At 43.3% G+C, this 14,037-nt stretch overlaps 1 protein-coding gene across 5 annotated transcripts in view; it reads right to left on the bottom strand.

The window, feature by feature from the left end:
- spag17 (sperm associated antigen 17) overlaps window positions 1-13,701 on the bottom strand; it is a 33,717-nt gene extending 20,016 nt beyond the window's left edge. For 2 of the 5 annotated variants that reach the window (XR_009828079.1, XR_009828080.1), the window contains exons 1-26: window positions 13,321-13,701; window positions 11,867-12,007; window positions 11,727-11,786; window positions 11,527-11,655; window positions 11,293-11,440; window positions 8,974-9,168; window positions 8,724-8,908; window positions 8,510-8,659; window positions 7,852-7,906; window positions 7,662-7,780; window positions 7,396-7,590; window positions 7,192-7,296; window positions 5,504-5,651; window positions 5,231-5,428; window positions 5,108-5,145; window positions 3,302-3,415; window positions 3,051-3,205; window positions 2,837-2,946; window positions 2,649-2,707; window positions 2,343-2,585; window positions 2,069-2,183; window positions 1,880-1,975; window positions 1,671-1,793; window positions 1,343-1,449; window positions 1,177-1,273; window positions 971-1,104 (exon numbers count right to left, since the gene is read on the bottom strand). Coding sequence is in view for 3 of the 5 variants with exons in the window: in XM_062066055.1 (XP_061922039.1) it covers window positions 971-1,104; window positions 1,177-1,273; window positions 1,343-1,449; window positions 1,671-1,793; window positions 1,880-1,975; window positions 2,069-2,183; window positions 2,343-2,585; window positions 2,649-2,707; window positions 2,837-2,946; window positions 3,051-3,205; window positions 3,302-3,415; window positions 5,108-5,145; window positions 5,231-5,428; window positions 5,504-5,651; window positions 7,192-7,296; window positions 7,396-7,590; window positions 7,662-7,780; window positions 7,852-7,906; window positions 8,510-8,659; window positions 8,724-8,908; window positions 8,974-9,168; window positions 11,293-11,440; window positions 11,527-11,655; window positions 11,727-11,786; window positions 11,867-12,007; window positions 13,321-13,428 (3,327 nt within the window). In the remaining 2 variants the exon portion in view is untranslated. The remainder of the gene's footprint in view (window positions 1-970; window positions 1,105-1,176; window positions 1,274-1,342; window positions 1,450-1,670; window positions 1,794-1,879; window positions 1,976-2,068; window positions 2,184-2,342; window positions 2,586-2,648; window positions 2,708-2,836; window positions 2,947-3,050; window positions 3,206-3,301; window positions 3,416-5,107; window positions 5,146-5,230; window positions 5,429-5,503; window positions 5,652-7,191; window positions 7,297-7,395; window positions 7,591-7,661; window positions 7,781-7,851; window positions 7,907-8,509; window positions 8,660-8,723; window positions 8,909-8,973; window positions 9,169-11,292; window positions 11,441-11,526; window positions 11,656-11,726; window positions 11,787-11,866; window positions 12,008-13,320) is intronic. The other 3 variants (XM_062066055.1, XM_062066056.1, XM_062066057.1) reach the window with 2 other exon arrangements.
- Window positions 13,702-14,037: the final 336 nt, after the last annotated feature.

Genomic DNA, 14,037 nt, shown 5'->3' with positions numbered 1-14,037 from the left:
ATAGATCCCTATACTTTATCAAAAAAAGATTTGTTGAGTGGTATCAAGAATGATCCGTCAGTAGCGTTCCTAGACATGTTGAAGTATATTGTGTTCCAGACATCATTCTACATGACAAAATAGATGAAATCTTGGAAAAGCATGAAGTTGTACAACTTCTTTGTGTGTGGCTTGGTCAAGGAAATTGGTATAAAAGTTAAAGTACCAATGATTGTCACACACACACTAGGTGTGGTGAAATTTGTCCTCTGCATTTGACCCATCCCCTTGTTTACCCCCTCGGAGGTGAGGTACTATCCCGGATAAAAATGCATAATTTTTGCTCCGGTGAATCTGAATGAATTTCATTTTGGGTCTACAGCCATGTTTGTTGCTGTTGCACGCGCTGTTTACGAGTACACATGTTTTTCCCGCCTTTTTAAAAATACAACTATAGATGTCAACCGTGTGTATGTGCTTCATTTATGAATGAACTCTGAGGTTTCACTCACATTTGCTTTCTTTCATTTAGAATTGCTAATTTGGTCATTTTAAAAACACTTGTAGCAAAAATATGTTTTAAAGAAACACAATTAGTATCAAGATGATACTTAAATGTGAAATAACCGTTCAAAGTATATCAAACAAACATTTAACAAAGTGATCACTGCAAACCGGTGCATTATTTGACTCTGCTTCCTTGGACTGGAAACGCATGCTACATTTTTCGCCGTTGTTTTGTAATATCTTGCAGTCTTCTGCCCCTTTTATTTACCTCTCCAGGCCTTTTCATGATTCACTAAAATAGCTAAAATAGCTGTGATTGGATAAATCTTAACTTGTCCCTACCGTCTACAAAACCAAATTAGATATTAAAGTTGGATTTCATTTTCAATTGTCATCTCACTTTATATAAAGGGGAAAAAGGTAGTTCACAAAAACTATGACAAAAATAATTAGTCACCAAAATTAAAACTGCAAGTATGTTCACCTCTGAGGAGCCGTCCTTCATGTATCGGATCACGGCTCCATGGCTGGTAACAATGCGAGACGCCTCTTTGGCAAGGGAGGGGTCCTGATGGCCCGGGGTGTGAAAACTCAGCCGCACAAGCATACTCGGGTCCTCTGATGACACACACATTTTGGTGTAAGCATGCAGGCCATTTTCTGCACACAAGCCTTGTGGGAGTAGTTCACCTTCGTCACGCAGAAACTGCAACAGTAGGCCGCATGGGAGGGACAAGTTGAGGCTCTTGAATGGAATTAAGGACTCTTCTGATTGGCCTTCACACACCTTCAAACAAAACCGGAAGCTGACACAATCACAGCAAATATTGATGTTTCTATTTGTGTCAAACTGCACCTCTGAAGGGTCGTTGTCAATGTTTGGGGGTTCTGCCACAGAGGGATTCAGGTCCTGCACTGGTTCCATGGCTTTTTGTGGCTCTATTTCAGTATCCTTGTGACTCTCTAACAAAAACAAAAAAAGAAACACAAGAAAATTGAAGAGTATAATGGTGGTAGATTATAGCAATGACTAGCTACAGATAGACCACAGCTGAGATAGACAATACATGTGTGCCTCCTCGTGGCTGTAAGTGGAATTTTTGATTTATTGAACCAGTTTAGAGGTTAACTAAGTATCAACACTTATCTTATATTAAAAATATGTTAATTGCAAGAGCTCACACCTTTGTATTCTCCCGTTGGCCCATAGAAACTATAGGAGAGATGGACACCGCTATCCAGCAGGGCTGAGAAGGAGCGCCGCTTCACTGTGGTCATCTTCACAGGATGTTCTGTTGGTGTGGCGTCTGTTTGTCATGAGCATTACGCCACGATCAATAGGGAGTGCGCCAATTTCTCTCTGAACAGTGTTTAAGTGGATCAGCTTGTTTACCTTTGACATCACTTTTGGCTGTTTGGACAACATGGCTGATATGTGTGTAGAAATGATGATCATCCTTCCTCACAGCCACTTTTAGCATGCTAGAACCTGGAGTTAGTTTTTTTTGCACAAGCACAGACATCAAATCACAACATATGCCGTAAAAATACTAAAAATGCAATGTGTGAATGCTCACTTTACCTTCCACATAGTTGATGGTCTCCACGGTGATGTGACCCCCATCTGATGGAAAGAGGTACTGGAGTTGACCCAACAAATGGATCAACATCCCATCCATATGGAAGCCTATGAATCCCTATAAGTACCACACAGGCAAGTTTAGATGATAGGTTGCACCTATAATAATTTCTAAATACTGTATTAACAGATATAGTTCATGCAGAGTTCATAGTGCTCTCAGACTATCTTTAGCAGCTTTTAGTACAGGTGTGTATCTGCTTGTCTGCGTTCTTACAGTGCTGGGCTCGTCTTTGAGATCAGGTCTACTGGAAAGGGACGGGTCTGAAGTCAAGGCTGAGATACTGTCCTTTTCGGCTTTGCTTTTCTTAGCAGTCGCCGCAGATTTGTCACTTTTCTTGGAATCTTTAGACTTCACTTCATCCGTCTGCTTCTTGCCCTTGGCTGGCGCTGCTTTCCCTGGCTTCTTACCTTTCTTGGTGTCCTCTTCCTTTAGCTTCTCCTCCTCCAACAAGGAAGCCTGTAAACGTTTCTTATTATCCGTCATTATCTTTTGTGTAGTCCAAGTGCTTTAATGACAAACTTTGATGGAGTCTTTTGTGACGAACGTCTCCTTTGATGCCGCTTCATCTTCTGCTGAGTCTACAGTGTTGTGAAGCACCAGAACAGGAACATGTGATTAAGACAGTGCTGGATAATAATATTCATCTCAATATATGTATAATAATACTAATAATAATGAACGATAAACATGTTGACAGGAAGTTGTACCTTCTGAACTCTCTGCAACGCTAACTCTGTTGATCTTCATCTGATTTCTCTTCAACTCCTCTTTCTCAGTCCACTCTGTGATGGTGTCTGCTACATGCTCCAAGTATATCCTGTTAAACAGTAGTGTCATAGCAGCTTTTAAATACTGCAAGATTTAAACAGATCTGCCAACTTTGACACAATTTTGCAAGTACTCAAAATGTGTGCCGTTTACCTGAACTTGACGTCCGTGTGCAGGTCTACATTCCAGAATTCTGTGCACATGTGATGAGGACTTATGGGATTGTGGCAGAAGACGTACATGACATTATTATGACTTCCTCTGAGAGTGTCCACACAGCGATATTGCTGAGCAGCTGACTGAAGAACCTATGGTGGAACAATATCATTTACAGTTGCATTAGACGCCACCCAATTTAGAGTAAAAACAATGTTGAGAACAAAAACATCTCTTGAAGATCTTACCTGTGGTAAGATGGCAGCGTCGTAGTGTTCCACATAGTGCCAGTCTAAGAGAGACCTTAGTCGACAACTCTGAATATCTGCTAGGGACAGCGGACTTTCTTGTCGCTCGCTGACCTAATGGAGGGTAACAAAATATTCAAAATGTCCGCTAATGTCAGTTCATTAGGAACACCGGCTGAAGTCTAACGGCTTTATCAAAACATTTACTACAGCCACTGTCAATAACTCAGTACTGTGCAGCATAGTTCTACACCAATGACAACTACAACCACAATTAAATAAGCACAGTTTAATGCAATAACCCATGAATAAACCATTAAACGTTATACTGCTCATTCAATTTTGTTTTAAATGCTGTTCTCCTTTAGCCGTTCGGCATTTATTAATCACTCTGAAATGTAAACTACTGCCACCCTGCAGCCCGGAAGGGAGCATTACAATATTCAAGTATTTCATATGCAAGGCTTTTCCTTAGTATTCTGTCTTGGCAGAGGTGTGCACTTCATATGCACATGTGTTTTCTTTGTAAGGCAGCATTGGATTACATTAGAATGTGCAGGTGTACCTAATGTAATTGTTGCATGGTAACTGTAGATCGTGGCTACTCAACTATATCACGAAGAGAGCCACAGTTTCAAGAGCCCAAAGGCTCCAAATCAAAATATGGATGTTTCCTCAGAAAGTGCCTCCGAAGGTTTTATTCCTTTGCTGAATAAACACATCGGCTTTCACACAGCACTGTCAATAAATTATTTATTCTGCCTACGCTACTCGAATCCAACGTGTGCAGCTCGATAGATAGTGAACAGCATAAAGAAACAAAAGCTCCTGAAGTTTTGTTGAGGATTGATGTTCCTTCTTAATTATTTTCCTTCCTTTTTTTACTTCTCTACACTTCTTCCTTCGTTTAGATTTATATGACTTAAAATATAAACATACAATAAACATAACAAAACTATACCATCCATTGTGTATTTTACATGAATACATTCACACAATAAGCTACAGATGTTTACGCAGATAGAAATTAAACAAAATCCACAGCAAACATTACACACAATGAATGTGGCTCAACACAATTAAATCTAAAGGGTAGCATTACTGGTCAAATTTAGTGCTATATGTATTAAACGAACTTCGATAGCCAGAGAGTTACGACCACCAATACAGAAGACATCACAAAGTCAGCAATTTGAATACAAAACAAACTATATATGTTAATGCATAATATTTTAGATATTCGCGATTTATTTAGATTTTTTTCTCGGTCGATTTTTTCACCCCACTGCTGCTTCATTGTGACACATATGCCTCGCTGTTTCCCCTTGCGGGGTGGTGGGAGTACTGCATACATGAGCAACCCTCGTTTGAATGGTTTCATGAAGCCTATTTGGGCAGACCAAAAGAAAAGCTTTAGCGGGCTGGATGTGGCCCGTGGGCCGCCAGTTGAATAGGCCTGCTGTAGAGCGGTGATTCTCAAACTGTGGTACGTGTACCACTAGTTGTTTGTGGGCTTTATCTAGTGGTATGACAAAGAATCACGATTAAACGACAGTTTTTTATTTTTGTATTTTCAAACACAGTGTTACTATTTCAACTGTGTGTAATGTTACAGTGGCCCAAAATATTAAATATACTTGAGCAAAAAACCCTTGTCTTGTTTTTTTAAATGAATACTTGGACCTACTATGCTACTGTATTGTAATGTTGGTCATTAGGGTTGTACTTGGAGAGACAAGTTGGTACTTGGTGAAAAAAGTTTGAAAACCACTGCTGTGGAGAGATAAAAATATACAATATAAACACCTTTGTGGTAGCATAGTCTTCGTGTACAAACTTTGAACCTACAACAGAGAATAAATAATTTCAGCCTTCAACTACTTGTGTAAATGTATGTCACTGAATTAATTACCGTAAGCCCCAACTCACATTTCTTGCGCAGAGTTTTCTTGGCAAAAGACAGCGGGTTGTCCCATGGGTTTAGGGGGTGGTTTTGTACTGTGTCCAACATGCTCAGAGCTCCAGAATCTTTTCTCAGGACACCGTTTTCATCCATCCCAGTCAGCCACATGCTCTCAAACACACTCTGGTGAAAAAAGCGCTCCACTTGTGGCCATGACACTTCCTCTGCGGAGCATGGTTATGATGAAACATCATTTGTAAACTAAGAGAGAAAAAAAGGTTCTTCTATATTTCTCATACCGTCAGTGCATTGGTGCTGGAGTTGTTGCTTAATGGCCCTCCAGCAGGAGCTTTTTTGTCTATGAGCCACAGAATCGATTAGCTCCCATACTGGTGACCACCTCATCATGGATGCCTCCACCTGGGGTGGATCAAAACCCTGAACCCCCTGGAAGGACAAGAACTTAATTTAGTTTCAATGGTGACATAAGTGATACAACAACAATTATTTTTCAAATGTTCTTGTCATCAGACAATATTTTTGGTATATTCGATGGAATTTTTACCTGACATGTTTCGACTGTCATCTGCAGTCTTCTTCGGAAGGGTCACCTGACCACAGCCTATCAGCTGTTCTTATAGGCGTGGCCAAAAAGGCAGACCTGTCAAGTCTACTTGGTCTATTTTGTCTTTTGGATGTACAAGTAACTGTCTTGTTTTTGTGTGAGGTTTGACTGTTGTTTATTTTGTGTTTTTTCATGACTCGCTGTATTGGTTCAGTTTTTCCCCTAATGTATGTTAAGGTTATTAGCTCTTTGTTCTTTATTTCAGATTTTTCTTTGGGTTTCTTCTTCGTTCTATTTTCCTTGGTTTTTACTTGTTGTTTCCCTTTTTTGATGGCCCAGGTTGTATATTGTCAGTTTTTGAGTGCATTATTGATGGGTTTCTCTTCTTTTTTTCTATCTTTCTATCTTCAGAAAGTAACAAATTCAAACGATGGATTAAGGAGGCGATCGAACTAAGGAAGCGGCCCAAGGAAACCATCCATCGGGATGAGGGAGCATTCATGCACTCGCATACCTGGGATTCCCTCCTCCATTATCCATCAAGCTACGGGGTAGACTCATACTTGCCGACCTTGAGACTTCCGAATTCGGGAGATGAGGGGGGCGGGGTTGAGGTGGCCGTGGTTGGGGGGGCGGGGTTTGGTGTATATTGTAGCGTCCCGGAAGAGTTAGTGCTGCAAGGGATTCTGGGTATTTGTTCTGTTGTGTTTATGTTGTGTTACGGTGAAGATGTTCTCCCGAAGTGTGTTTGTCATTCTTATTTGGTGTGGGTTCACAGTGTGGCGTATATTTGTAACAGTGTTAAAGTTGTTTATGCGGCTACCCTCAGTGTGACCTGTATGGCTGTTCATCAAGTATGCGTTGCATTCGCTTGTGTGTGTGTGTGTGTGTGTGTATGTATGTATGTATGTATGTATGTATGTGTGTGTGTGTGTGTGTGTGTGTGTGTGTGTGTGTAAGAGCCGCATATATTATGTGACGCTGTTTGTATGGAGAAAAAGCGGGCGTGATGACAGGTTGTAGAGGACGCTAAAGGCAGTGCCTTTAAGGCACGACCCAATATTGTTGTCCGGGTGGAAATCGGGAGAAATTCGGGAGAAATTCGGGAGAATGGGTGCCCCGGGAGATTTCCGGGAGGGGCACTAAAAATCGGGAGTCTCCCGGGAAAATCGGGAGGGTTGGCAAGTATGGGTAGACTTGACAGGTCTGCCTGGTTGGCCACACCTATAAGAACAGCTGATAGGCAACACGTCACAGTGGTCAGGTGACCCTTCTGAAGAAGACTGCAGATGACAGTCGAAACATGTCAGGTAAAAATTCCATCTAATATACCAAAAATATTGTCTGATTACAAGAAAATTTGAAAAGTATATGAATAAAAAGACATAATGAACCTTTTTGAGTAACAAAAATGCTACCTACATTTACACCAAATAGGCGCAGTGCTCTTTCATCATGGTGTCTAATGATCACAGGTTGCTCAGGCTTCTTGGGAGTCTCTTCTTTGTCAAACTTTTCCTTAATGATCTAACACAGAAAAACTTGAACATTTCCACATGTGCACCTCTAAATAAACCAGTGCCCAGCGTAATAAAATGCAATTCATGATTATTTTAGATTGTGTACCTCCTTGTCCTCTTCTCTGTTTACTGTGGTCAACAAACATTGCAGCAAGTGTTTCCTCTCTTCGTCTGCGTGGACCCGAGGCAAGATTGTGTTTAGCATTTGACCAACTAGCTCATGGTCCAGAGGGGGGACATTCTGAGGCCCTGACTCATCAGAAACGAGTGGCTGAAGGAACTGCTCACTCGACAACACAACCTGTACACACAAAGGAATAGTGGGAGATTATTATTATTGGGGACAACATGATCCTGTCAAGAAGCACAAACCTGCTCCAGCATGCAGTGCAAGATCAGCGGCACCGAGCAGGCCTCAGCTGGTATGTGGTCCAGAAGGCTGCTGTAGTGATGCATGTCTACATCAGTGGTGAGAGACAATGTCGCCTTCTCTGTGCACAGAAACAACAAACAGAATGGACTGGACTGTGATGAAACTGAAAGTAAAGAAGAAGGTTCATACTTGGTGGAGGAGGGCGCCCTGATTTCTTGGACTGTGGCGATAGAGTTGGTGGAGGCTGGCAGGAAAACACACAATTGAAAACCTAAAGGTCCCATGTAATGCCAAAGTGACTTTCTGGTTATGTTCTAAGCTACAATAACGTGTCTTTTCAAACATAGGCTCAAAAACATATATTAGGTTCTCAGCACCAAACATAGGAAAAATCTGTCTGGGTCTAAGTGCTTCAATTTGCGCACTTCTGCACTTATATACATTACTATATATATTCTGTATTATGTAAGTTTCTGAGGGCGCTGATATTGACAGTGTACGCTCTCAAATTGATTACTGTCATTGCACACTGATAATCGCAATATTTATCCGCTTCCTCGTCTCTCCTTTTTAATTGTAAAACGCAACCACTCAAATTAGTCCCTCTCTTTATGAGGGATGATGATGACTGAGGGTGGTTAGGCTCCTTCGCTGCACACTCACCATTTGAGATGTGTTGAGTCCAACATCTAGGTACTGACAGTGGTTTAGGGTTAGGGTTAGTACATTTTGCTGTACTTATAGTTGGAATGCACTCAGAATGCAAAGTGTGAGTGCACAAAATTGAAACACAACCCATAGCTCGGTTCTCAGGCTAGTTAGGTTTTGTGTGCGCATATGTGCATACCTCTGGAGGTAGAGAGCGGTCCACCGTGACTACAGTGGGCACAGCTAAGAAGTGGGTGGTGTCTATGTAGTGCTGGTGCTGCCTGCGCCAGTCCAGACAGTCGTAGATTAGGTTGGCCACGCCCTCAAACATTTGTGTCGCCATGCCCATCTGCAAGCAAGTGGCAGATGTGAGTGACAAAGAGAGACGTGGGAAGTAATCAACAAACACATACCACAGCCTCGGGATCCTCCGGATCAATTGTTATCAGGACATCCGGGACCGTATACTCCAGCTGAGCCACGTCGTGCAGTTGAGAGTTGCCTGCGGCGTTGTCTAACACTTGTCTCAAACCAGACCAGAAGTGGTCAAGCACCTTGGCCTGAGCATCCCACTTCTCTTTAGCAGCAATCTCATCAACTGATTGAAGATAGCAAACATTTGACCTTTGACATTAAAAGTAATTATTAAAGATGCTCGCTCACGTTTGGCATTGGCCTCAGAGTTCTCATCCTCCTCCTCTTCCTCATCCCCCTCCTGCTGCTGCGGTGGGTGCGGGGAACTCAAACTGATGACGTTGGACACGCGCACGCCCGCAGCGTCAAGCGCCCCCACCAATTGAGGCTGGTGAAAGCCAAGCAGCAGGATGTAGTGTTGAGGGCCGTCAACTGGCTCGTCGTCTTTACGCAAAACATAAAAAACATGCGCCAAAGTACGTCAAGAATTGTGTGAGAAGTTTTTACTGTTAAATTCATTTGTTTCCTCGCTCAGACAAAAGAGCAGGATTATCAAACTCGTTTTCATTGAGGGCCACTTCACAGTAACGGTTGCCCACTCAGAGCTGCGTGTAACGGTGAATATATATGACTATAAATGTGTAGTTGCCTCATGATATTATTACACAACTGCTTATGTATTTGATTATCATGTTTCTTTATGTACAATTTGATGGATAACTTGCTTTGAAATTGTAAGTTTTATTTCTATTTGAACAAAACCTTTGAAAAATATCCATCCGTCCATTTTCTACCACTTATTCCCTTCAGGGTCGCGGGGGGCGCTGGAGCCTATCTCAGCTACAATCGGGCGGAAGGCGGGGTACACCCTGGACAAGTCGCCACCTCATCGCAGGGCCAACACAGACAGACAGACAACATTCACACTCACATTCACACACTAGGGCCAATTTAGTGTTGACAATCAACCTATCCCCAGGTGCATGTCTTTGGAAGTGGGAGGAAGCCGGAGTACCCGGAGGGAACCCACGCAGTCACGGGGAGGACATGCAAACTCCACACAGAAAGATCCCGAGCCCGGGATTGAACCCAAGACTACTCAGGACCTTCGTATTGTGAGGCAGATGCACTAACCCCTCTGCCACCGTGCTGCCCTCTTTGAAAAATATGATTAATAAAATATGTGTTTGCATTATAAGATAACATTAAAGTTTAAAATATGCATTTGCATGCAGTGCATGCATTTTTTTCTGTCAAAATTGAAAGAGCAAAAGCATTTATTATGAAAAATCCAACCATCCATCTTCTTCCGCTTATCCAGGGACGGGTCGCGGGGGCAGCAGCCTAAGCAGAGAAACCCAGACTTTCCTCCTTTGTGGGGCGGTATAGCTTGGTTGGTAGAGTGGCCGTGCCAGCAACTCGAGGGTTCCAGGTTCGATCCCTGCTTCCGCCATCCTAGTCACTGCCGTTGTGTCCTTGGGCAAGACACTTTACCCACCTGCTCCCAGTGCCACCCACACTGGTTTAAATGTAACTTAAATATTGAGTTTCACTATATAAAAGTGCTTTGAGTCACTAGAGAAAAGCGCTATATAAATATAATTCACTTCACTTCACTCTCCCGAGCCGCTTCCTCCAGCTCCTCCTGAGCGATCCCGAGGCGTTCCCATGCCAGCTGTGAGACGTGTCCTGGGTCTGCCCCATGGCCTCCTACCAGTCAGACATGCCCTAAACACCTCCCCAGGGAGGCGTTCTGACCAGATGCCTGAACCACATCATCTGGCTCCTCTCGACGTGGAGGGGCAGCGGCTTTACTCTGAGCTTCTCCTGGATGACAGAGTTTCTCACCCTGTCTCTAAGGGAGAGGAAACTCATTTCGGCTGCTTGTACCCGTGATCTTGTCCTTTCTGTCACACCAAAGCTCATGACCATAGGTGAGGATGAAAACGTAGATAGACCGGTAAATTGAGAGCTTTGCCTTCCGGCTCAGCTTTTTCTCCACCACAACAGATCGATACACTGCAGACGCCGCATCGATCCGCCTGTCAATCACACAATCCACTCTTCCCTCACTCGTGAACTAGACCGTGACGCACTTGAACTCTTTCACTTGGGGAAAGATCTCGTCCCCAACCCGGAGATGGCACTCGGACTTGGAGGTGCTTATTTTCATTTCAGTCGCTTCACACACACACTGTGAACAGATCCCCTGAAAGCTGAAGATCCTGGCCAGATGAAGCCATCAGGACCACATCATCTACAAAAAGCAGGGACCTAATCCTGCAGCCACCTTACCGGATCCCCTCAACGCCCTGACTGCGCCTACAAATTGCGTCCATAAAAGTTATGAACAGAATGGGTGACAAAGGGCAGCCCTTGCAAAGTCCAGCCCTCACTGGAAACGGGTCTGACTTACTACCAGCAATTAGTACACAATAAAATACTTTACTGACGCATTTTATTTCCAGGCTTTTGTGGGCCACTTAAAACAATGTGGTGGACCATGATCTGGCCCTCGTGTCTTGAGTTTGCCACCTGTGCTATCGCTCGGGCCCTAATACTGTGTACCTATGTACTTAGGCGGCTCAACTTCATCCCTCCGTTTAAGCTTTGTTTGGGCCTTGGGGGGTGGCTCCTCCTTTGGCTTTTTGTCTTTGCCTTTGCCTTTGCCTTTGGGGCCTGCTTTGTCCTTGGTGGTCACAGCCGTCTCGTCCGCCTCAAGCACAAATACAACATTGAAACACACTTGATTGTCAACAAATAGCAACAAAAGGTCAAGCACAATCGCAGCCTGCCACTCACTTGTTTTGCTTTTCTCCTCTGATGGTCATTATCTTTGATCTGCAGGAACATAAACTTGACTATTTGGGCCATCAGCTGTGTAGGAATCTCCTCTTTTGCGTCGAGCAGCACCTTTGCACGCTCGGTCACCTGCCAGAACAAGTTACACAGCGTTGAAGCTAGAACACACCCCTTGGCTTTTATCAATTTTATACACTAACCTCATAAAATTGAGGGAAATGTTCACGTTTCTTAGCTTTGGGATTCCCATATTCTATAATCTGTATTTTTTTTAAAACAGAAAAAAATCATCACCATCATAAACTGTCCATCATAAAATGGCCACATTATTCAGGACCACCTTTGCTGCTGTGTGTTCCCATGTCAGTGCGCTAAAAAGTTTGCGTTGCGGTGGCTGCACAGCTCGAATCAAAGTGGGGATTAGGTCCTCGTCATGTGGACTTCTTCCGACCATGAAACACACACAGGCTCGCCATTTCTCCTGGAAAATACAATTAGGATCAGATAAAATAGTTTTCTCCGCCAGGTGGCAGAGCTCTCCCTTAGAGATGGGGTGAGAAGCTCTGCCATCCGGGAGGAGCTCAAAGTAAAGCCGCTGCTCCTCCACATCGAGAGGAGCCAAATGAGGTGGTTCGGGCATCTGGTCAGGATGCCACCGGAACGCCTCCCTAGGTAGGTGTTTAGGCATACTTGCCAACCATGAGACCTCTGAATTCAGGAGCTGGGGGCAAGTTCCAATCATTTTGGAACTTGCAAGCGTATTTCTTCTTCTTACTCGTCGTCGCCATCTCTCTTCTTCGTTCTTCTGCTTCGTCTCTTTCTTGTTGTGTGTGCAGTTGTGCACTGAGCTCCAAAAGCCGCAGATGTTATTGTAGTGTCCCGGAAGTGTTGGTACTGCAAGGGGTTCTGGGTATTTATTCTGTTGTGTTTATGTTGTGTTACGGTGCGGATGTTCTCCCAAAATGTGTTTGTCATTCTTGTTTGGTGTGGGTTGACAGTGTGGTGCTTATTAGTAACAGTGTTAAAGTTGTTTATACCGACACTGTCAGTGTGACATGTATGGCTGTTGACCAAGTATGCTTGCATTCGCTTGTGTGTGTGTGTGTGTGTGTGTGCTTGAAATTGACGATATCATTACACCAGTTAAAAGGTCATACAACGTGTAAGTATTTTTTGACATCTTCGAGTAAAGAGCATTGTTAAACCCGTCCAACGCTACATTATTATGTGACTGGGCCGGCACGCTGTTTATATGGAGGAAAAGCGGACGCCTGGACAGCATGCGGCTGTTAAGGGGTGAAGGCTGTTAAGGGGTGAAGAGAGGACGTTAAAGGCAGTGCCCCAATATTGTTGTCCGGGTGGAAATCGGGAGAAATTCAGGAGAATGGTTGGGAGGGGCACTGAAATTCGGGAGTCTCCCGGGAAAATCGGGAGGGTTGCCAAGTATGTGTTTAGGACACGTCTGACAGGTAGGAGGCCACAGGGAAGACCCAGGACACGTTGGGAAGACTTTGTCTCCCGGCTGTCCTGGGAACGTCTGGCCTTCCCTGCTTGGCTGCCGCCCACGCGACCCGACTTCGGATAAGCGGAAGAAGATGGATGGATGGATAAAACAGTACTTTTAATGATTTGCCAGATTTGGTGCATTAAATCAATTTGGAAACAATACATACAAGTCAATGTGACAGAGACATATACTATCAGCACAAATGTTAGTAATATCGATATTCTTTTGAACAGACCATTAAAGCGAAGCTAGCATACGTGATGCTAATTAATGATGCTAATTCTCACCTCTTCAAACAGTGCGTTAGCAAGATCACTCTCCCAAGTCTTGGCTTCCGGACCTTGTGCGGTGGGAGGTTTCTTCGCCTTTTCATTTTTAGCTTTTTTAGGCGCCATTTCTTAAGAGAGGCTATCGATTCAAACAAAGTAAACTTCAATAAAAGAGCAAAACAACATGGTCAAGGTTCGTCGCGCATGTGTTGCCCATGGCGACCACAACTGTCAAGTCGCCCATTGTCAAGTCAAAACACTTTACTTCCGCTTCCTGGGACGTTCATAGTAAAAGCAACACTACTACAAAAACTACACAATAAGAGTTCTTAATATTCTCCACATTAAATAAAACAGCACTATTAAGTTAACACACTAAAATATCAGTAACGTCTATGGCAAACGACGTTTCATGTTGGTGAGCTTTGTAGTTATTGCAGGCTTCCACTAGATGGCAGTAGCAACCTTGACTCGTACAACCCTTGAAGACTCGGAGGATGTTCATTAAGTTGTTTAATTTTAGAGAAAAAAAAGGTGTACAGTATAGTATAGTTATTTCAAATGGCAACTTTCTGGCTCTAAGAAACACTAAAAGGAAAAAATATATATAAATTGTGACAGTAACTGTTTCACTTTTAGATCAAGCGAGTGAAAAATGTTAAATCACTCAATTTTTTGGAATAAAATTACAGAATCACCCTGTAGATTTTAATTTCCAAAACTAAAACATGCATC

Source organism: Entelurus aequoreus, linkage group LG12, assembly GCF_033978785.1.
Source record: "Entelurus aequoreus isolate RoL-2023_Sb linkage group LG12, RoL_Eaeq_v1.1, whole genome shotgun sequence".
Taxonomy (NCBI): Eukaryota; Metazoa; Chordata; class Actinopteri; order Syngnathiformes; family Syngnathidae; genus Entelurus; species Entelurus aequoreus.
This window is presented reverse-complemented; position numbering and strand designations above follow the sequence as displayed.